We start from the raw sequence: 22,096 nt of genomic DNA, 5'->3' as shown, positions 1-22,096 counted from the left end.
TCCTTTAGCTCACGCGATTGGCGGCTCCATCGGCAGCGCGCTATCGCTCCTGCTGTTCTACCCTTTGGAAAGAGGTTCGTTCAGAGCACGTATGGTGTACTGTATACTTTGCTTCCAGTGAAGTGACGTAGAGCTTCCGTTCGTTCTCATCTCAGCACTCTTCCTTTTGCTTCGCCATTATTGCTGCCTCTTCCAGCACGTATTGAAATGCAGTCTGTAGTTTCTTCTTCGACAACTACCATGTCTGCGAGTCGGCAGTCGTTGCCAATGCAGTTGGCCTCCAGGTCGATCGAAAACTCTTCATCCGAGTTTTCGGCTAGAACTAGCGCATGCGATAGCGAAGAAGAAGGAGACTCCGACACGGCGAGTAGAAAATCTAGCAGACCGCGGGCTACATCGTCAACCGGCCAGGATTCTTGGGTTACTGCAGTTGGAGATGAAGACGATGGAGGCTTCGAAGATTCGTCAAACACAGTTCAAGTCGGAAACTCCGTACAAGCCTCAACGCCTGGTTCGCCACAGGAAAATCTTGAGCTCGTCGCTTGCTTTCGTCGATTGCTGCAGCGAGGCGAATTGTACCGGGGAGTGACACCGATCGTAGCAACAATAGCCATCTCCAATTTCATTTTCTTTTACGTCAACGAGTTGATGAAACGACTAATGGTATCACCCAACACATCGCGAACGAGTAGCCAACAGCGCCTGCGGTTACTCATAGCATCCTGTATGGCTGGTGTTGTCAACGTCCTATTGACGAATCCGCTGTGGGTTACGAATTTGCGCATTGTTGCCGGGGATACGTTCTCCGAGTCCCTCTTGGTCGAGTTGTACAATGCGGTGAAAAATCATGGCCTCGCTCATTTGTGGAAAGGAACGAGCACCTCAATTCTTCTCGTTTCCAACCCGGTTATTCAGTTTTTCGTCTACGAACAGCTCAAAAACCGCCGCGTTGCATCCCGACGGCTAGGTGATAACTTGACAGCACTAGAAGCATTTTGGACGGGTGCTGTAGCGAAAACGATTGCCACCATCACGACGTATCCGTTGCAGCTCACACAGGCTGTTTTGCGTATGCAAGGACAAATTGACGGTGTCATCGCCGCCGAAAGCACGCCCCCCAATGACCATGGACGTACAATAATTGCAGCTCCACGGTATCTTGGAACTTGGGACTGTATAGTCAAGTTGTACCGACGGGGTGGAGTCGAGGGGATTTTCACTGGTATGCGAGCAAAGATGCTGCAAACTGTCTTAACGGCCTCGTTTACCTTTTTAACATATGAGCAAATCCTGGGCGCTGTGCAAGCGGCTCATCTGGCTATATTGGCTAAATAGTGAACATCTTCCTAACTGATCACCTTGAACGAACTGTGAAAGGCAGCTATTATCCTAGATCCCCCAAATTGGTAGAAGCCTCATTTTTGAACTGCTACTACTCATACTAACACTCATTGCAATGAGAAGCACCTGTACGGTAGATGGCTTGAGGTCAGTTTTGCACTGCTATCCACTCTATAAGAATATGCCAAAATATGTTGACGACAAAGGGGCTTTTTATAGATTAAATCCGTTCTCCAGCGTTCATGCGAAGAAAAAGATATTTCAGGCCGCGAGGACTCTCGAAAGAAGATGTGTCGATAACGTCCCCTCCGTCATAATCAGCATCAGTAAAGATTAAATTGGGATTAATGCGTAGAATCTTTCGCTTCTTGGCTGGGTGCAGGGAAAAGCCTTCAGCCTCTTGTGAATTCATTCGTTTCTCACCTACCGATTCAGTCGGCCGTTTGAGTCTGACGTCGGTGGCAACTAGCTCACCGTTTAATTCGTCCTGGGCTACAGACGAATGCGGGGTGGAATTTGTAAGCTTAGTGTATGCAGGCAGTTTCGCAGCAGTCGAATCCTTGAAACAATTGCTTGTATTCGGTGTGGTAGATATGGTGGTTTCGGGTAAATCTGTAGCGGGCTGCTTGTTCGCGTTCCTACCCGCAAGTCGAATTCGTACCGAACCGAAGTCAGCCGGTTTTATCCAAACGGTCGAATCAGGCGAGAGTAAGCCGTTGGAGCCTTCGGAAATGTGAATCCAGTCCGGTGCCATCCGACACATGTCTTGTACGGCATCCATAACTTGCCGCTTGGAAAGGCTTCCACCGCGACCGATAAGACCACTGCTCTTTGCGGAGGATAGACTTAAAAGATTCACCGCATCTTTGAGTGTCATCACGCAGTTTGAGGCCTTCTTTCTCTTGTTAAGTAGAAGAGGAGTATGCAGGTGACTATGAAAAAAGTTTTGTGAATGCGCCCATAAGGCGTCGGCCAATCGGACCAACCATTCACGATCTGATTTTGAGTCATCAGCGACCGCGGCACCTTGTACTGCGGCTTGGTTTACTTGTTTCGCTTCCGCCCGAGCGCGTACTCGCTCTTCCAGCGACATTCCTGCTAGAATAACTGCATCCAGCTGCTTGGGCTGTGAAACACTATGAAAGGTCGTGACACTCTGCTCGTTCTTAATTCGCTGCGCTTCGCGATGCTGGAGAATAGCACGCGACGCTGAGTCACTTGTCAGCTTGCTTATCTTAGTCTTTGTGGCAAGCTTATGGAGCTCCTGCAGGCGATTTCCATCAAACATCAGCCGCTCCAAACACCAAATCCTTTCATCGGAAGCAGCTTCCCAGGTTCGAGCTACACTAGACAACTCAAAACCAAGTTTGTACAATACGTTGTCGGTAGCGCAAACCAGATCATACAAAACTTTTTCTGGCTCGGAATATTCGTAAAGCTTCTTAGGACTGGGCGTAGGGGATTGCTGGATTATTGTCGAGACACTGGGGTTCCATGTTCGGCCCACTTTTTTTACCAGTGTATAGAAATCCTCGAAAGGCAGTAACGCGTTTGCTTTCTGAGTTACATGTTGCATTTCCAAGGCACCCACAACGCGTACAAGCCATTCAACGTTCCAAGCTGCATCGATCATGGCGCCGGATTCTGAGATCAATGGCGCGGCCGCACCAAAAATAGGAACGGGAACACTTCTGCGCTCTCGACGAAGTCCAGGGTTCTTGACTCGTTTCGCTGACATTGCGCACAATCAACGCTCTGTGCTTGCAAGAGTAATGGCCTTTCCGACTATCTTCGACAATACCGAAGCCAGTAAACAGGCTCTCTTCGTCTTTCTGGACCGAACAAATCCATGACCTTACAGGTGCGAATATGCTCCAATCCTCATTGCCGCCGTCACAGACTTCAAACGAGTTCCATCTTTCAGCTGATTTCTGTGGATGCGGTATTCGTTTTACAACAGGAGTACATCGACCAGATTTATGAAACATCAATCACGAACGAACAAGATTAAAATATCTCTTTATTTTTTATGTCGTTAGAATTTGATGCACTAAAAATCTCCCTACAAAGATACGGTAGCTTGCATTGATGCTGGTCCAAGTATATACATGTAGCCCCGACATTGATTTCGGTTCTGAAGCTGGACGGCTAGCTTCGTCTGTCCCGAAGGTTCGAAAAAGCTGCGCTTGCTAACTATAACTTCGTTCCGACTAGAAAGTGACGGAGCAATCCTAACATTTACAAAGCGAGAGAAATACGAGTAGAGTGGTCTTACTCCGAATTCGCTGATAGAGCCGAACAACAGTTGCCCATCAATGCCGTTTCGTTTGCCCAAGTATCCTAAAATAAGAAACGTCCAGAGGTCAGAAAGCGCGTTTCACATGTGAAGATAGAAAAGAAATCAATGCGACGCTTTCGCGAAGGAGCGGACGAGTCTCAGTGTATACCTCGAGTCACGACAAGTATTGATTTGTACACGGATGAGCTTACGGATATAGTAGACGGAGATGAGGCCGAGCACGCAGCTCTCGGGAAGGAAACTTGGCCATTTTCCAGCTCCGCTCTGGCTGTTTGTCGTGGCAGCTATCGAAACGATAAGTCTAAGCCGCGACCGAGCAAAGAACGTTACATGGCGAAGGACCTAGCCGCCGTCCAACAAACGGGCGTCGAGTAGACGCCAACCTCTATCCCGCCACTAACAGCAAAGCTGAATGTAAGCCACACCAGTCACTGAAAGCTACACGCTGCATCCACCTAAATCATTGCCGCCTGGGCACTTGTCGTTGTGCAAGATGATCAAAGATCGATCGGGGTTGAAACGTATCGCACGTAACTCTCTTATAAGAATCATTCAGGACTCAGAGGGATAGTCGAAACCGGAATGGTCCCAGACTACCACAGCGATCCTTCCAAATCATCGACGTGATGTTATTGTAGGGAATCTAAAATCACAGCAGGACGTCAATCTGGCCGGTATTCTGCCTCGTACAACAAGCCTCGTGTCCAAGAGCCCTTTCGAAAAATCCGTATTTGAGTGTCACGCAGAATCTGCTTCGAGGCAAAGCCAACGTTAGGGTTAATGCTGCCCGCCGAAAGTTCGAATTCCACCCAAAGGTCCTATTCTCCCTTTCTTTGGACTCTCGAGGGCGGCCGTGCCAATTCTTTAGGTCGAATGCGTGTCGTTGTCATCTTTGCGTGTACACCCGGGGGTTGGTATTCTTCCTTGACCCTGCATCGCTAACTGTAAACGTTTGTATATCTTTTGCCACAATACGCATTTACTTGCCTGCGGCATATCCATCGTTTTCGTGCGAACGCCGATATCGTCGGCTTCGCAATGGGATACGTTCATTCATATCATCAATGAGATCGGCCTCGACAGCAGCAATCCACGGATCCAATTGTCCCAGGCCGTCGTGGGTAACTGTAAACGCTACCACCGGAAGCCGTAATAAAAATTTCTGTATATCGGCATCAATGTCGAACCCTGTAACATATAAGTATGAGAGGAAAACAGTCCTAGGTATATCACGATATAACATTGGGTCGTTTTCATTCGAGTATACGAGTCCCGGTGTTGTCGTCTCTGCTGCGGCCCCCATCGGAAACTAATCCGAACAGCTAATGTCAGGGAACAAACATTGCGATGACCTACAAAGTGAAGATGACTGTTGTCGCCACGACCAAGGAAGAGACTTGCCGTCCAACTCCTCAGAAATCATTCGCCAACACCACATCGAAAGGAGCCTCGTAACCTACCTGCCCCTCTCCATTGCAGCTTCCCTTCCTTTGGAATATGTTCTCTCGTGGCCTTTGCACGATTTTATTTGCGGCACCCGCTTTGGTCTGGGCGACGACCAAGGGCGACCTGTCGAATCCTGACGCCCAAAAGATCCTGCTCGTCGAGTCGGAACGGATCGAAGAGTACCGCAGTCGTAACTACACTTGGCCTTTGAATAACTACAGCCCCAACACGCCTGGATGGGCTTCCTTGATGATGGATCGCTTCCATCAGGTCGAAGAGATCGACGACCGTGGCCGACGTTACGAAGCGTACATTCAAACAATCCATTCTGCTTTCCTCGTGCCCAACTTTACCGAACACGGTTTTGGCCTAGCACGGTGCCCCGAAGACCTTATAGAGGCTCTGCGTGCGGGAATTCGCGACGGCCTTCCTAATGCCCGTTACGAACAGAATGTCGATGTGATTAGCGGCCCGACGCCTCTCTTTATCGACCGACCCGACCTGAGCCAACGGGTTTTGAACGAGCTGCGCCACTACGCCGAAGAATGGAGTGGGGTCGAGCTGACGCCTTATCGTGCGTATGGCTTCCGATTGTACCGAAACGATTCGCAACTGATGATGCATGTGGATAAGATGCAAACGCACATTATTAGTTTTATTTTGCACATCGATTCCTCAGACGACGCCGAACCCTGGCCAATCTTTATCGAAGTAAGTCAAACTGAAGTGCGGCGCCGGAAATCGTATCAAAGGACGTGTAGTCTTGAACGAGTATTTTCATTAACCGGTTTTTGTCTTCATTCTACAGGACTTTAACGGGAACACTCACGAAGTAATCTTGACTCCCGGCGACATACTGTTTTATGAATCTTCCAAGTGCTTTCACGGCCGACCACGTCGTTTCAACGGCGCCTGGTATTCCTCCATCTTTGTCCATTACTATCCCAAATACGGTTGGTACGAACAAAATCACGAATTAGAAGCGCACTATGCCGTTCCACCACGTTGGTCTAGTGATCCGACGGGTGTCAAAAAGTACAATCGACTCGAGATGGTGGGCACCTCTATGAAAGAACCCGACTGCGATGCCGATTGGTGTCGAGCAGCCAATAGCGTCAAGTGGAGTGGACCGGGGGAAGTTGGTAAGTGGATTGCACCCAGCTTCGAACGATTTCCTTTCAATCCGAAAGAAGGCGCCTTCGAGAATGAATTGTAATATTTACAGTATGTTACAGATAGTGAATGTAAAATCAAAGGGTGTTACAGATGCTGATGCGGTTCCGAACACACCCTTCATCTAATACTCCAGATTTTAGGTTTGCATACGGAGGCTAGCAACGATATTTAGGTATCCAACATACCGTGGGGTATAGGCGTCGTAGCACGGCGCTAACACTAAATGTCTAACAATGTCTCGATGGCGGTTGGGCACATACACATATACATGCATACATACACACAGGCAAAGCGCACTCGTCAATTAGTGGCCTTTGCCTGGACAACACCGAAGCCTCACGTTCTCGTATTCTATTTCCGTCCAGACTTCTAACCACTACGCAGTCGGAGAAATAGAAGTGATGTATTCGCCTACTGACCGAAAGCATGGGCCCATCAAACGAAAACGAGCCCCAGGTGGAGGTGGCGCAATTCTTCTCCTTGCTGGAGGAGCCGCATTCACAACACTTCTTTCCATTTTTGGACCGACAATTTTTCTGGTCGAACAACATCACAGCCAATCGAAGGATGTCCGTGTTGGTCTGGAGAGTCTGAGCAAAGTGGTTCGCGTGGCGGATCTTAAGCACGAAGAAATTTTCCGGTTAACGATCAAAAGCTGTCTACCTACACATAATCCAAAGTGCAAACAATACATACCTCCAACCAGTGGAAAGGATGAGGATCCCATCCAAAGAGTAGCGTTGGTCGCTCCCCCTGGAGATATCTCTAGTATACTGATGAATCAGTTGGAACGAATACAACATCAACACACTAATCTACAAAACAAAACAGAATCGGATATAGAAGTATTCGCCACATCGCATGTTCCACCTTATGGTTATGGCAAGACTCACGGTTGGACGAAAATTGTGCGGCTCGTGCCAAGGGCATTGGTCTTGGAAGTGGTGGACGCACTACAAAGCTCATTGCTGTCTTCCGATTCTCACATGGATTTAACTCTAGATGATCTCAAGGCTGCTCTGAGGCAAATCTTACGCTTCCATTGCCGACTTTCTCACGTTGCCGCTCATACAGCTCTCTTATCGATTCCTTTGGTGGATCTGATTGCCAACTCGGCTAATGTGAGCAGACACATCCAAGATTTTCTTGTTTCCAGGGATGTAGGTCGTATGAAGGGAGGGGATGACGACGGGGTGGAGAACGCCGACGATGACAGTGGATCAGTATCTGCGACACAAGAATTTTACGGTTCCCAAATGCTTACTTATATTCAATCAGTTGCGCATGTGGATGTCCTGAAGGTGCTGGACGAGGTACTGATAGAGGAGATGAATCTAAGCAGAAACATGACTGTTTGGCCGTGTCTATCATTTTGGGCGGCTGGAGAAAGAGAAGACCCATCGAAACTCACTAGATTCACTCAAAACATAGCCAAGGAGCTCTCACCGGAGTGCAGCGATCCTTTCGTCTCTTGCTTTGTGCCAAGGGACATATGCGAAGCCTCTGGGAATGGAGTGTGCAAGGGACACAAGCGATAGTGCAATTGCAAGCGAGCGTCGTTGTTTCTAGCTTAGACCGCCTACCAAAGAGAAACATAGCTAGAATTAAAAATTAGTCGTCTCAACCCTTGCATCGCCAGATATATAATTGATGTTAAGAGGACTTTTTTATACTAGGCCGTGTAAATGCATATCTCACTATCAAACGTTAGCGTCACCCGGAATTTCTAAGATTTCCTCCGTCGTTTTGTCTACAACAACTTGTTGTGATCTGCTGTCGAGCTATCCAGCCCGGGTCTCCTTGTAACCTAGCCATCTTTCACACTGACAGACATTAGCTTCGACTCCAAACTCTAGCCATGAATAGCAGAATCACATTAGAATCGATGAAACGAAAAAGACGGAAACGGAGTATGATTCCTTTCGGACCAGTCACGCTCGTCGGGATAACTTTGCTGATTATCGGGGCAGCCTGGGCCTTTGGACTGATGATTTCTAGCCGATTTAAGATCAGCATCAAGCACCAGGCTGTTCATGACCACATGTCGCATGAAAGAAGAGCAAAGGACAGGAACAAATTGCTAGAAAAAATTCTCGGTGGATTTCCACAACGTGCTAGTATCTGGCCGGAAGACGGTCAACAGGGCAAATTTTACGAAAGTCTGCGGAAATGCGTACCGGAAAAGTTCGAGAGTGACAAGAAATGCAAGGAGCGGATAAGAAGCGGAGAGTCAAAAAAAAGCGTCGGAATCCTTCGCACCCCCAGCGTGTTGGGTAGAGCTCTCGAAACGTTTACTTTGGAGCACATGAAAGCACAAAATGTGAACACTACCGATGTAGTTCTCATTACTACAAGTCACATCGATAGCCGCGAAAGACGATTCACTAAAATTATCCGCATCACGGTTCTACCCCTACTTCTGGAAGCGGTTGATTTGGCGCTACAGACCGTAGACGATACTTTTCTAGCACAACAAATTACGCTGGATGATATTCTGGGTGTTGTCCGCTTACTTATTCGCTGGCATTGCCGATTATCCGACATCGCTACCGACACTGCGCTTGAAAATCTATCGCTCGATCCTACCGTATCTTTTCCCAACAAAGGAGAGACCAAGCTAAACAATTTCTTTGGGTTTTCAATTGAGAAGAGTGGCACCAAAGAAAAACGAGCGGAGACGGATCCTTTGGCGATGGAGACTATGCTGCGTGTCGACCAGTGTACCGAATTTGTGCTTGAGTTACAGGCTAAAAACCGAAAGAGTGCCGAAGACATCGATGTTATGATTGATAGTGTGGTAAAGCAGGAATTCGCACACGAAACTTGCCAGTCGACGATGAACCTTCTAGACCGTCGCGTAACAGAAATTGTCGGCCACTTCCTGGCAGTCAGCGAGCATACAGCTCTCATTATTTGTCACAAATACCCTCATGTACCGATGTGTGAAGCTGAGTACCAGAGTCAAAGGATGTGATTTAGATTTTACATAGAACATGTGCTTCTCAGAGTAATTTGCTCCCTTTCTTTTGTTTCTCGTTCTCGGGTGAGTTGTGCTAGAGTAAAGATACAACCACATTACATCAGTAGTTCTGCGATGAACGAGCGCCGGTCACGTTTGTTTATGAATCCATCGCATGTGACGTCAGGATTGAAGTACACGTGATCTTACATGTGTTACAGTTGCAGATGGTTGACTGTGAATCGACTACCTATTCTTTGCTTCTCACTTTACTACAACCTTTTTCATAAAGTTTCTCTCGAAACTTGCCCCTCGGAGCAGTGACTGACTGAGGCAATCATGTTGAAAGCGACGAAGTGCTTTGCTTTGTGCTCATTGATTTACTTGGGGGCATCGGCGTTTATTCCACATGCTATTCTTCATCAGGAAAATAGGCCCATTTACTTGTCAGCGTTCCTACACACCAATGGACAGCAGTCCGATACGCGGCGGTCGCTGACCATTGGATCCGCTGCTACCATATTGGCTTCCTGGGGAATTCCATTCAGCGCCCATGCCAACACTGGTGCTGAAATCCGAGGCACTGAAATTACCCCATTCAATGGACTTGCCTTTCAGTACCGAGGGAGCGATTTTGGTGGGCTCAAAGCAGAAGATTTGAACGAGCCATCGGTTCCTTATAGTGACTTCGTCCAACGATTGAAGGCCGGGGAAGTAGAATTTGTGGAGTTCATGGCGCCGAGTGGTGACGCTGCTTACGTAACGTTCAAAGGCAAACCACCGATTCGGATTGGAGAGGGTGAGTTTTACTGATTACCGCCGTGTACATATAGTTTCTTCTTCAAAGCCTGACAGTTGTGCTACACTCTCATGGTTCTCTAGGATATCCGATTGAACAGCCCAACGGTTGGAGTAGTCCTGCATTTGCCGTCCGAACTGTAAAAGATGCTGGCGTGCCCTACAAATTCACTATTCCCGCATTGCGGTCCTACTAATAATAAATTGCCATTTCTCTCATATCGGCTCGAATATTATTCACAGTAAGAATGTTAACTTCGCAACAGGCTAGTCTTCTTTCGCAAGAACGGGAGGATCTGGTATTAAATTGCATTTTTTGGCCATCGCAAGTGATAGGAGTTTTAGGTCTTTGCCAATATCACTTGTTTCAAAACTGTGAGGATGGTTTATGTCTTCTTTGACTGTGAACTCACTGTCCTGTTTCAATAATTTTTCCATGGCAATAAGGTTGAATTCACTGCCATCCTCTTCGTTTTCTTCAAACGCAGACAGAGCGTGAACAATGGTGCAAGGAATTTCCAATCTTAAATTCTGATAGCCCTTCCCGTCCACGCTGTCCACAGTAATATCCACGAGACAGCGAATATTTATTTCCACCAGATCAGACTGCAACGAGCAAGGTGCATCCAGCGGCAGCAAAAGATTCAGACAAGCACACTCGGTGCAATCGGGATCAATCGTTTCTTGTACCGTGTCAAAAAGAAATGATCTTGCCCGTTTGCGCGTGCCGTCTCTGTGAATGGCAATTTCCTCGCCTTGCAAACAAGCGCAAAACTGATAGCAAGGTGCCCTTGACGCGTCGTCCTGCAAATTTGGAAAATACAGTTTGAGCATACATCGACTGCCGGGATTCAGGACAGAAACACCGATTGTAGTCAAAACTCCTACGGCTCTGCCAGTTGAATCGGCTACCCTCATTGTTTGAATGTGCTTCGCATCGTGTCTACGCATGTGGCGGTAAATACCAGCACCTCTCTGGTTCACCGTAAGACGGCCTGATAAACGAAAGAGCTCTGGAGCGGTCACGTGGCAAGGGAGGCCCACTGAATGGGCCATCACGTGGGCGGTTTGTCCAACCTGAACACGGCCTGCGCCCGATGTCGACTTCGTCGCAGGTCTTTCTACAACGGCGTCTGCGCTGACAGACAACACAGTAAAGGGAGTCTGGATCCACATAGGATCGCGCGGCTTATTTGGCAGTATGAGTCGGAACAACACCGAGTAATACAAACGGCAGGATGTTGCCGAGACTGAGTGAGGAAGATCGTCTGGAAGGTCCACTCGAAAAGTAAAGGCCAAGTGTTCGTCCTCCAAGATGCGCGGCTCGTCTGGAAAGGTACAGAATTTTTGCGACAATGTGTAGCCCGAAAGCTGGATCGGTTTTGGCCTGATGTCGTCCCATCGTCCCCATGGACGCTCTTGTACGTTTAAGAGCTCAATTGGCTCCGTCGCCCAGAAGCAAACCGAATTGGAATCGTATGAAAGATCACTTAATGATGGATGTGTTGCATAGACTTTCTGATACTCTGGGACGTTGTGCCATCTTGGGTCTAGTCTACAACGACCTGCGCATACTAATTGTATGGAATTCACTGTGTCACGGGGTCGATCTCGATCATCCGGAAGTATCACGCGTATCGTTCCAACTATCGTTCCTCCGAGCCGATACGCTTTTCTTGAAAGCTCTACATCAACGGTCGGCTCCGCTGCCTTCCGTCGCGTGCTCATCTCTCTTTCCCTTCCCACCCTTTCAATCTCGTCGCAGGGATTCTTGATTACCCGTACGACTATGCGAAAGCGGCTCGTGAGAATCTAGAGAACTACAACGATAACGGTCTCTCTAGAATCGTAGTAATGTAAAAGGGACCAAAAGTACCGTAGTTAATTTTCGTCCAAAACAAGAGAAAATTCACTATTGGAATGAGCAGGGGTGAAAATTATTTACGATAACCGCATGAACTAAAGATACTTAATATCCATTCAATTTCTGCCTATACTGCAATTTTCCGACTTGCTCATCCAACATAGTACTTTTTCTCTTTTATGTAATCGTCTGATACACTTAGGGTTAACGTACAATATACAGACGCTCGACGTTGGGCTTTTCCAACATTACCTGTAAATCGTTTCGAAATGACAGTGAGCTGTAAACAATCATGATATGGTTTGTCTTGTTTCGTTATATCTGCAATGCGGTGTGTCTGTATGTCGTCGGTCCAACCGTTTTTCGAATTTCAGCATATTTCGGAATATTGCAAACAATACGGCAGTTGCAGTGAATGCTGCTCGCCAACGTATACGATGGTGGCAGCTGGTCAAAAGGCTGCACAATCGCTTACTGAGGAATACATGGAAGCGTTGATTAGAAATGGGGATCTTGATGACTTAGAGCAGGCGTTGGAAGCAGATCTGCTGCTTCGATATCCAGAATGGCTGGAAGTTATACAGAATACCCTGGGTAATATTTTGCGTGACGACAAGAACGGCGACTTGGTCGACTTAACCTTGGAAGAGATTGTGGCTCGGATCGTCCCAGGCGGAAGCATCGCTGTGCCCAAAGCTGCCAAGACTGCAGCCATCCAACGAATCCGAGACGCCCTACAGAAACATTGTAGTTCCCCGTGACACCATCTGATTTTGAGAAGCGACTGCTTCTCCCGCAATAGATGAGGAGCAAACGCCGACGCGAGCAAGTTGGTTTTTAGCGGGCTAGGATAAAAAGAATCATAGGCCAACAACACCGTCCAAGCGAAGACCATTGATCGCTGGTTTCTGACTATGAATCATATTTGTAGAGGTTGTATTGTCAATCAATCAATTTTAAAACTACTGACCGTGACCTATCGTTTTTCATAGGGTAGAACCATCTTTTCAATAGGAAGATCTGTTATTTTTTCTGAGTTTACATAATATTAGCTCTCACTTCGTCTCTCTGGAGAGAGAGCCGTGACCCTTGATCACAGTCAGTCTTGGTCGAACCAGGCGTCTTTTTTTAAAAATTTTGCACATGTCGTATACGACATGCCTTCAAAATTCGAAGAATTTTGTTTTTCTTCGCACTACCTCTTTTACGTTGCCGTACCATTCTTCGTCCGCTTCACATCATTACATATGGTAGTCCTCACCGCACTGCCAAACTCGTGTGTGCAAAACCAACACCTATCAAGGCCAACACATGTTTATGTTCTCCTGTCACCATTTATCGGTTTCTGAGCAATCCTTTTTTTTACAATATGCCTAGCGGCCAGGATGGGCCGATCAAGGGTACTTCTAAATTGTGGGTATCCTTGTCGACGGTCAAGAAAACCCTTTTCGTCTTTGCCTGCCCCTGCCTGCTGGCCTGGTATTTTCATAGTCTCTATTCAAACGCGTCAGAGAATGCACTGAATCGTTCTACTGATAATAAATTTCGAATCGGTGAATCCGCTTCTCCCGCTCGGAGTTCAGCCTCGGATCTATGCCGCAGAAGCATTATCCAAAGCCTGGGAATCGAAGCGGGTGAGTTTGGTGAAAAGGAAATGGAATCGTTCGAGAATGTGTCCATTGCCTTACATCTGAATGGAGAATCGAAGCATTGCGGAGAAACGAGCTTAATCAAGCTCATAGAAACTCTGTATCAAGCCGCAAACGAAATGGATCAATGTTCATTCATATTTGACAAGTATGTTGTCGAGGCCGTTTTATCCAGAGCATTTCAAAATCTTGTCGGACAAACGTGTTATTCAAGTGAAAAGGATCGGACTGAAGAGGACGGACTGTATGGGTTTTGCGATATGGGCACCAACAAGACTCCCATATTAGCCGATCACGATGAGCTAGTTTCGATCGCATATGGCGGAGTAAAATACCTGCCTTGCCACTTTCATACTCGTCAAGGTCGCCGGATCCAAGGGGTACAAGATCTCGTAAGTGGTTTGACAGACGAAGCTCCTTGTCCCGATGCTCTTTGCCTCCATCTGTATGCGGTTCAGGCAGGTCGTCACTTTGTTTTTGCTCCAGGAGCCGTCGGCGAAATTATAGAGCTGCCTCACGTTATGGGCGGCAATCCCGAACAGCCTGTTTATCTAAGAACGCTCTCGCTTTCTCCACGTGTATTCGACATTGTCAACTTTTTCCGCCTCGAAGAAAGCCAGGATCTTGTAGCTCGAGTTTTGAAAGAAGAACGCGAACTATGGCGTCTGAAGCGATCGACGACTGGACCCGACTCCTCGAATGTTAACAAACGCCGCACGTCAGAGAGCGGATTTGACACAAGCAGTGAATCGGCGTTGAAGCTAAAGATGCGTGGCTTTCAGGCTCTCGGGTTTGATGATTATATCGAAACCTATGCTGACGGATTACAAATGCTTCGCTACAATTTGACAACCGCATACAACGCTCATCACGACTTTTACGGTGACATTTCAGCTGTGACGGGACATCACAACTTCAATTCTGCTGGAGTTGGTGCTGACCGTTTTGCGACAATTTTACTTTATATGACGGAACACGGTGAACGTGGCGGTGGGGAAACCGTCTTTACTGAAGCTTGGCCTACTGAACTCGCTCCAGGCAAGAGAGTTGAGCTCCCAGATGTAAGAGCACAGATCCGTCCTCTCGTCTGCGTCTGCATATTGGGCATGTTATTCTCACTATATCATGCTTTAATGTAGGCCATCGAGTCCTTGCGAGCCTCAGGTGATGCGTCCATGTTGAAGACAGGATCTTGGGAAGAAACTCTGGTATGATTAAGTGGTATGTTAAGTTAACCGCTGTGGACCTCTCTCTCAGCTTCTTTTACTTCTTCTTTGCATGGTAGGTTGCGAAATGTCGGTCACGGCTGGCGGTGCAACCGCACCCCGGACGGGCAGTTTTGTTCTACTCGCAGCTCCCAAATGGAAAACCTGACTATACGTCGCTACACGGTGGCTGTCCAGTGTTGGCAGGCCAAAAATACGCAGGTATGTACTTGGGGAGAGGTAGGAACAAGTGCTTAATTACTCGAGTCTACCTACTGACAAGTTGAGATTGCTGCTTCACATGGCAGCGAATCTTTGGGTTTGGAATTCGCATCGCCACGGATACAGCGAAGCTCCTATTCATCCGTAGAAACACTGAAGTGAAGTAACATTTGCTTCGCCCATTGAACCAACTACACCAATACCATCAAATATTTCCATTTTGAATTGCCAACCCAAGCAGAAAACATGCACATTCTATCCAAGGGAGGGTATGGTGTTAGTGTAGTGTGGTGGGAAAGGTGAAAAACTCCCAAAAGGGGACGGAATGTGTTCAGTCTAAGTAGCATCATTTGGCGCTTGTATATTGTTAAGTATTCAAACTGTTTGAACTAAACGCCCATTTTTTTCCCGGATACCAATGTTTACTGCCAAGATATTTATTGCAGGGTTTCCAATGATCCAATGAGAGATCTCAGGGCAACCCACCTGCCCCCACAACATTTTTTTCGAATTCCGGTGCCCAAAGCTTAAAACTTTTTAAGCCTCTGCATTTGTATCCATCTCCAGTTTTCGGAGCAAACCAGATGCCGCCGTCAACAACGTTGTCATCTCTACCGTCCCTAGCACAATGCCTCGGGTATCAACAAACCTATTTTCGACTTTTGCAAGGACTTCTGGCGCAATCATTACAAACTGCCACACTGACGGCGGTGGTTTTGGCAACATTGGTAATGCCAGTGTCACAACAAGCACGACTTGGTGGACCAGAACACTCTCAAAATGGCCGTCTTCCGCCGATTCTGATTGGCGGCCAACACTTCCGGGGCGGTACAAATGGAAGAGGATGCCGCTTGGCATTGGAAACAGATTCTGACCTTGCGCCAGCAACGCAAAATTTCTCCAACAACCGCCACAACGTCGTCCAATGAATGAGTGCGAGGTATGTTGATTGTTTGGCACCCCCTGTGGTTGCATCCTTTCCAACAATGACGACAATGACAACAACGAGTACCATCTTGTCGATGGGACAACTACACCACCAACAGCATTAAGACCAGAGACAGGTACAAGACCAAGAAGGATGACAACAATGACACCAACAAGACTCCACCTCCATCCAAAACCCAGTCAAATTGTTTGTTGCCCTTCAACAAGGACCCAGTGACGCAGGAGCCAGCAGAAACGCCCTGCAATGATACGCTTCCGTTACAACTCCGTCAACGGTCCAGGACCAACCAGTCCAGAGTAGCTACCATTGCAGCCTTCCAGGTTGTCGTTTGAAGTTCCCAAAGAGGTTTCTACCAAAACAAATGTGTTTCCTTTGCGGTGGCAGGTGGGCTGCCCTGAGATCTCTCATTGGAGACCCTGCAATAAATATCTTGCAGGAAAACGTCGGCATCCGGCACAAATTTATGGCGTTTAGTTTAAATATTTAGAATACTTAACGATATACGAGCGCCAAATAATGCTACTTAGACTGAACACATTCTGTCCCCTTTTGGGAGTTTTTCACCTTTTCCCATCCCCTTTAGTGAATTTCCTCAATGTAAATCTATTAAAAGTCATATTGCATACATTTTTGCTTTGTTCTGAGCATATTGCATTGCCTTCTCTCTGTGATTTAAATACCTTACTTCAGTACTTGGTTTTGGACATGTTTGCTGCTGTGACCAGGTCCTCCACAGACTCTGCATTGGATGGAGTTAGCTGCAGTTGACTCATACCAATGTTTTTTTGAGGTGCCCCAATTCAATCAATTTCTTGGACATCTCCCTGCACTCGAAACTTTTTCCAATTATCCATCTGGAGAGACCAACAAGTAGATCAGGGATTGACTGGTGCCGTAGATCTCGAATGACACTATTCATTTGCTCAGCTGCATTGTTTAGCTGCTTCCTGTAGCTTTCGGCAACGCTTGTTTGGCATCCGGGACAAAGTTTTGGCGTTTAGTTCAAATAGTTTGAATACTTAATAATATACGGGCGCCAAATGATGCTACTTAGACTGAACACGTTCTGTCCCCTTATGGGAGTTTTTCACCTTTTCCTATCCCCTTTGTGAATTTCCTCAAAAAAATAGGTCGAACATTAATTACCTACTTTACTCATTACTTTTTGTACGGCGATAAGATTGTAGCGTTAAAGCTGATTTACAGTAACTTAAAAATGGCAAAAATCTTCGAAAAGGTCCAAATAGGATCATTACGGCCTAAACGAAACCCGAATAGTAAATAAAGAATGTCGGTCCGAGATTCCGTACGATTTCGTCGACATTTGTACATCCGTGCAATTTGTGCGAAGCGCCCGATTTTTGATGGGCTGAATAGCGTCAACCTTGAGCACAAGTGGACATCCGAACGGATTCCTTTAAGTTCTCTGGAATAAACTGATCTATTCCATATCGGCAGAATAAATATCTCATGACGGAAGATGTTGTGCGAAAGGCTGCTCGGTCCTGCGTTCACAGTTGGATGCAACCGCCTGGCGAGGGAAAAGTCCAAGCGGTGGATTGTATCCACGAAAAGTGCTCGCTGTTAGTATTGTATCCCGGCGGAAATTATTCATCCTGGGCTCTCAAGCAAGCAAAACTGTTTACCTTCTGTAGCGAATTCGAGTTGAAGGTTCTGCTCGAATCGAATTTTCAATCCGTCAAGATTTTGAACGCTGGGAACAAGAGTGCGGCTGCCGTACACGTCTCAGTTGGCCCGGTCAATGGATGGATGGTCATGTTATGTACTCAACACGAATGGAAATGCATTTCTGCTGTCTTTTCAAGGTCGCCTACACCAAAACAGCAAGTGTTGCCTATGGATTTTCAAGATGTCGCGACTCTAAGTTGGGACGGCTATTGTGCCGCCAATCGAGCGTGTGATGCCAAGGCGATGGCATCTGTCTTTCACGGTACATGCCGTCTCACCTACAGTGATGATGACGGAAACGTCCAAGTTTTCGAACAATCAGCCTTTTGTAAAAAGGTTGCCAACCGGTACACTGAGGACACACCTCACATACCCTTTGCATCTTTCCGGGACAATCAAGAAATTGGTCAATTCGATTCGTTGGATTCCATAGAATTTTCGTCTCCTAATGTAGCTATGGTAACGCTCATGGTAGGACACCCGCCCTTCTTATGGACAGATCTCTTGACATGCGCCAAACTTGAAGGACAATGGTGGATTGTGCACAAGTCGTCCTGCAGCCAGCAACATCCGATGGTGCAGGTTGAGTGTAAGTAGTTTCAGGATTCGACGGACTAATGTAAGAGTAAGCTTTTTTCCGATTCTGTTTTGATACACGCTATCTTAAAATTTTCGTCAAGTTTGCAAGCGAAAAAAAATACTATTCGCAGTAACATAGAAAACATCTTAGGTGTCACTGTCAAATAAATTACGGGTCTCGGGTCCAGTGAACAATCCGGCCAGACAGGTCTGGTATCGCAGGCAGCGCCTTCCCTTCCGCTCGAGCGAGCCCCTGTTTCATTTCTCGCTTGCGTCCCACTAACCATGCATCAAATTTGTCTTCCTTCATTGGAATTCCAACCGTAATGGAGCCTGCTTTTAGCTCACTTTGTAGGATTGCTGTCATACGAGGTTGGATGCGCTTGTCCAATGAATACCCCAAAAGCGTAGGCAGACGCAGAATCGTTTCTCGTAGATCTTTCTCGTTACCGTCAAAACAGTTGCGTAAATATTCAGCTTTTGGACGCAGGTTTCCATCTATGCTGAGAACGAGCAAGGTTGGCATACCCGAAACCACCCGGCGAAGCTCATGGTCGCTAAGATTGAGGGAATCCCGCAAAAACTCTACCTTCGCCTTGAGGCTCACGTCGGTATTGAGTCCAATGATTTGGGGAGCCTGGTACAAAACCCGCTTTACTTGAGACCCAGTCAGCCCTAGCTCAAAGCGAAGGTAACCGACCAAGTGTTTGATCTTGCGCAACGAATGTGTCATGAGCCGAGGGAACTTCAAAAGAATGCTGCGAAATTCCGCTGGTTGATAGGACAAGTCTTTCACGAAAAACTCTGTTATTGGCAAGATGTGACGATCCAGATTATATTCGAGGATGGTCGGGTATGTGACAAGGAGCTTCTGGACTTGGTCGAGTTCCATGTGGAGAGTCATGATAAGGTAAAAGATAAGCTTGGGTATCAAGTTGTCGTCGAGGCTATACAACAAAATTCGAGGATGCTTTTTCACTATAGCACGCAGATTCTGCATTGGAATTTCCATGTCGCGCACCAAAAATCGCATTCGCGGCACTAGACCGGTGCGTACGCTAACACGCAATAGTTTGGGTTCAGCCAGTAAGACTTTGCGGCATTCTCCAATCGAGTAACCCATGATGCGAACAAAGAAGTTGATCTTTGAGTTGAGATTAGCAGTTGTGTAGCTAAGAATCGATGGCTCTGAAACAAATAAGCGTCGCAGGTCGTCTCGTCCCAGCTCTAACATCCGAAGTAGAAAGAGGATTGTGGGAGATATATTTTTGTCGGCAGATAGGTGTAAGATGGTCGGGTGTCGCTCCAATACAGAAATTATCTCGGCGTCCGAGAGACTCATCGTATCACGCAATACTTCAACTTTGCGCCGAATTGTATTTGTCGTCATTCCCAACGCCGAGCCAGCCTCGTATGTGATTTTCCACATGGCTTCTTCTGAGAGACCGAGCTCGTTCTTAAGGTAGAAGTACGAAACATTTGTTGAAATCGAGCTCAAATCCTCCAAAGAAAGTGCTGTAATCGAAATATTAGATCCGCTAGCGAGAATTTCACCTCTGGCGATATCCTCGTCAGCCAAGAACATACCGTTTCTGTCGCCTTCTGTGAGCCTTTCCATTTCGTAGAAGGGAAGGCTAGTGCCCTGATTTTCATTTTGCTTTTCGAGTTTGGAGGATGAGCGTCGGCCCTTTTCTTCGCTGTCGCTTCTGGATGTGGCAGACTTCCTGATATCAAAATACAACGTATCGTGTAAAACGCCTGGATGATATCGTCCGGACGACGTGAACGAGATCGATGGTGGTCCAACAAATCTCGAAAATAGCCGACCCGCTTGATAATGTGAAATTAAGCCATTGATCGGTTGACAGCCTGCAATACAAACTGAAACCTTCTGAAAGATTGATCTTATAGTAGCTCGTTTTGAAGCACGAGGCGGTTCCAAATTTCGTGTCATCTCGTGAATCCGCTAAAAAAATAAGCTCTTTCATGAGAGATTTGTTTCCAAGGTTCTCACAGTCATTCACGTCATATGGTGACGTCTTCTGGAGCCAGTATGGGGATGGCAAAAAATCACTACTACTCAGGAGTGAAAACTCCTTACACGACTCCATCCACGTCATACTCAGAAATGCTTTCGATCAGGCCGTTTGCGATTCAAACGAAGAACGCAAGCACGCCATCGTTACTCATTTGTGTTATATGGCTGTGCTACAGTCTCTCTGTGCATTGAAAGCACGCAACTCACAGTTTATGTCGGTGGACGTGACAAAGCAATGGCAACAGCTTGAGTGCTAATGTGGGCCTATGTCGGAGTTAATGTTGGTCTTTGTCGAAGCGTTTGTCGAAAGAACTGTCGGTGGATGTGATCGAACATTGGCATTGTCTTGAGTGCTAATGTGGGCCTTTTTCGAAGCGCTTTTGTCAAATGTATTGTCGGTGGACCGGATCAAACAATGACATTGTATTAAATGCAAATGTGGGTCTTTGTCGAAGTGTATGTTGAAAGTATTGTTGGCGAACGTGATAGAACATTGGCATCGTCTTGAGTGCTAATGTGGGCCTTTGTCAAAAGAACTGTCGGTGGATGTGATCGAACATTGGCATTGTCGTGAGTGCTAGTGTGGGCCTTTTTTGAAGCGTTTGTAAAAAATGTTGTCGGTGGACGTGATCAAATATGAATGAGACGGCAAAGCAAGGAAAGGTCCGGAGAAGAATCAAAGTAATTTAAGCAAATGTTTACGGAGCATCTTTACAAATGATTAATTTAGCCAAAAGAATGCTCTGTCCAACTGTCAAACGTGGAGAAACTACTAGCTATCAACGGTCTGCCAAGTCATACTCCAAAGTAATCTTAGACATAGATGTGCTGTGTCAAGATGCTGTCAAATAACCATCGAACAGATTGCTTCAGTGCTCCTTTAAAGAGCGCCAATGCAATAATCTTTACTGATGTTTGAGCCTTGTTCTCTGGTTTGCTTGTAAAGACCAACAGGCAAGAAAAATTAAATCTAGTTGATGGAATGGAGCGCAACTGTTACAATATACACCAGTGTACACCGTATGGACAGAAGTGCTGTTAGGAACAAAGCTTGGTAAACAGAAGAGGGCATTATTACAAACAACAACAATACACCTAAGGGACCTAGGGACTTACTCATTGGCAATGCTCCCCTTGGGTTAGGCAGCGGATACAAGGACCTATGCGTAACCTAGCAGTAAGGATCAAAGAACTTATAAAACAATGATTGAAGAATTTGTGCTATAAACTAGTTCTTGTTGATCCTCCAATTTGAAAAGATACAACAAAACCCGAGGAACAAACTCAACCGTACACAAATATCTTTCTTCTGTCATAGTATCCTTATATCATTACGCGCGCTCACATATACTTATAGTGGAACCGGAAATACCTTTCATAACATGCATGGAGCGGAAAATGGAGCGCATCCACTTACATACGTTAAACAGGCAATAAGTATTGTCTGTCCCACTCCGTTGCCACCGTCAGAACACGGCCTGTTCCGCGCATTCTCTCCAACGCCCGGTACATTGTCGTATCTAGGGACTCCATGCAATAAGACCAAGTTAACTTCCATACGACTCACTTCTTTCTTATGAACACTCCAACTGCCATTCACCGTGTTGAATCCCAAGGGGTGGACACCCTTAGAAGACATGTTGCATGGTACTATACCGTGACAGCAACCAAGTGCCCCCAGTTGCTTCCGCAATAACACAAAGCACTTCCCATGGGGGCATGTTACGTCCAGCCACTCCTTTGCATACAAATATGAACAACTCTTTGAATAGCAGGCACCCGCTTTCAACATTTGACACTACTTTGTGAGTGTCAATCATCCTGTAGCGGTATTGCTTTTCCGCTACCTTGTCATTGAGAATCAAAAAGTCTGTACATGGCA

At 46.6% G+C, this 22,096-nt stretch overlaps 10 protein-coding genes across 10 annotated transcripts; 7 read left to right on the top strand and 3 right to left on the bottom strand.

Moving 5' to 3' along the window:
- Nucleotides 1-573: 573 nt before the first annotated feature.
- On the top strand, nt 574-1,293 carry PHATR_3755 (predicted protein; the record flags this gene model as incomplete). Its single annotated transcript, XM_002186435.1, has 1 exon — nt 574-1,293. A coding segment is annotated over one exon (720 nt), but the record flags the coding sequence as incomplete, so codon positions are not given.
- A 242-nt stretch (nt 1,294-1,535) lies between these two features.
- Nucleotides 1,536-3,198, bottom strand: PHATR_44142 (predicted protein). The gene has a single exon (XM_002186148.1). It carries the CDS (start codon nt 3,077-3,079, stop codon nt 1,562-1,564), a length of 1,518 nt encoding a protein of 505 aa, XP_002186184.1. The 5' UTR covers nt 3,080-3,198; the 3' UTR covers nt 1,536-1,561.
- A 1,810-nt stretch (nt 3,199-5,008) lies between these two features.
- On the top strand, nt 5,009-7,800 carry PHATR_44141 (predicted protein; the record flags this gene model as incomplete). Its single annotated transcript, XM_002186434.1, has 3 exons — nt 5,009-5,797; nt 5,895-6,228; nt 6,647-7,800. The coding sequence occupies exons 1-3, from the start codon at nt 5,138-5,140 to the stop codon at nt 7,798-7,800; spliced, it is 2,148 nt and encodes a 715-aa protein (XP_002186470.1). The 5' UTR covers nt 5,009-5,137.
- Nucleotides 7,801-8,098: 298 nt separating this feature from the next.
- Nucleotides 8,099-9,236, top strand: PHATR_44140 (predicted protein; the record flags this gene model as incomplete). The annotated part of the gene is made up of 1 exon (XM_002186433.1): nt 8,099-9,236. Exon 1 carries the CDS (start codon nt 8,121-8,123, stop codon nt 9,234-9,236), a length of 1,116 nt encoding a protein of 371 aa, XP_002186469.1. The 5' UTR covers nt 8,099-8,120.
- Nucleotides 9,237-9,510: 274 nt separating this feature from the next.
- Nucleotides 9,511-10,257, top strand: PHATR_44139 (predicted protein). The gene is made up of 2 exons (XM_002186432.1): nt 9,511-10,020; nt 10,104-10,257. The coding sequence occupies exons 1-2, from the start codon at nt 9,561-9,563 to the stop codon at nt 10,214-10,216; spliced, it is 573 nt and encodes a 190-aa protein (XP_002186468.1). The 5' UTR covers nt 9,511-9,560; the 3' UTR covers nt 10,217-10,257.
- Nucleotides 10,237-11,793, bottom strand: PHATR_44138 (predicted protein). Its single transcript, XM_002186147.1, has one exon. The coding sequence runs from the start codon at nt 11,745-11,747 to the stop codon at nt 10,287-10,289; it is 1,461 nt and encodes a 486-aa protein (XP_002186183.1). The 5' UTR covers nt 11,748-11,793; the 3' UTR covers nt 10,237-10,286.
- Nucleotides 11,794-12,320: 527 nt separating this feature from the next.
- On the top strand, nt 12,321-12,644 carry PHATR_33504 (predicted protein; the record flags this gene model as incomplete). The annotated part of the gene is made up of 1 exon (XM_002186431.1): nt 12,321-12,644. The coding sequence occupies one exon, from the start codon at nt 12,321-12,323 to the stop codon at nt 12,642-12,644; it is 324 nt and encodes a 107-aa protein (XP_002186467.1).
- A 495-nt stretch (nt 12,645-13,139) lies between these two features.
- On the top strand, nt 13,140-15,371 carry PHATR_44137 (predicted protein). The gene is made up of 4 exons (XM_002186430.1): nt 13,140-14,593; nt 14,672-14,740; nt 14,818-14,959; nt 15,046-15,371. Exons 1-4 carry the CDS (start codon nt 13,253-13,255, stop codon nt 15,105-15,107), a joined length of 1,614 nt encoding a protein of 537 aa, XP_002186466.1. The 5' UTR covers nt 13,140-13,252; the 3' UTR covers nt 15,108-15,371.
- A 2,007-nt stretch (nt 15,372-17,378) lies between these two features.
- PHATR_33502 (predicted protein) lies at nt 17,379-18,194 on the top strand (the record flags this gene model as incomplete). The annotated part of the gene is made up of 1 exon (XM_002186429.1): nt 17,379-18,194. One exon carries the CDS (start codon nt 17,379-17,381, stop codon nt 18,192-18,194), a length of 816 nt encoding a protein of 271 aa, XP_002186465.1.
- A 43-nt stretch (nt 18,195-18,237) lies between these two features.
- Nucleotides 18,238-19,810, bottom strand: PHATR_44136 (predicted protein). The gene is made up of 2 exons (XM_002186146.1): nt 19,764-19,810; nt 18,238-19,691 (listed from the first exon to the last, which is right to left on the bottom strand). Exons 1-2 carry the CDS (start codon nt 19,792-19,794, stop codon nt 18,346-18,348), a joined length of 1,377 nt encoding a protein of 458 aa, XP_002186182.1. The 5' UTR covers nt 19,795-19,810; the 3' UTR covers nt 18,238-18,345.
- Between the last annotated feature and the right edge of the window lie 2,286 nt (nt 19,811-22,096).

The sequence above is a fragment of the Phaeodactylum tricornutum genome, chromosome 3, assembly GCF_000150955.2.
Source record: "Phaeodactylum tricornutum CCAP 1055/1 chromosome 3, complete sequence".
NCBI classification, from domain to species: Eukaryota; Bacillariophyta; class Bacillariophyceae; order Surirellales; family Neidiaceae; genus Phaeodactylum; species Phaeodactylum tricornutum.
Note: the sequence above shows the minus strand (reverse complement) of the source record. Positions and strands in the feature narration are given on the sequence as shown.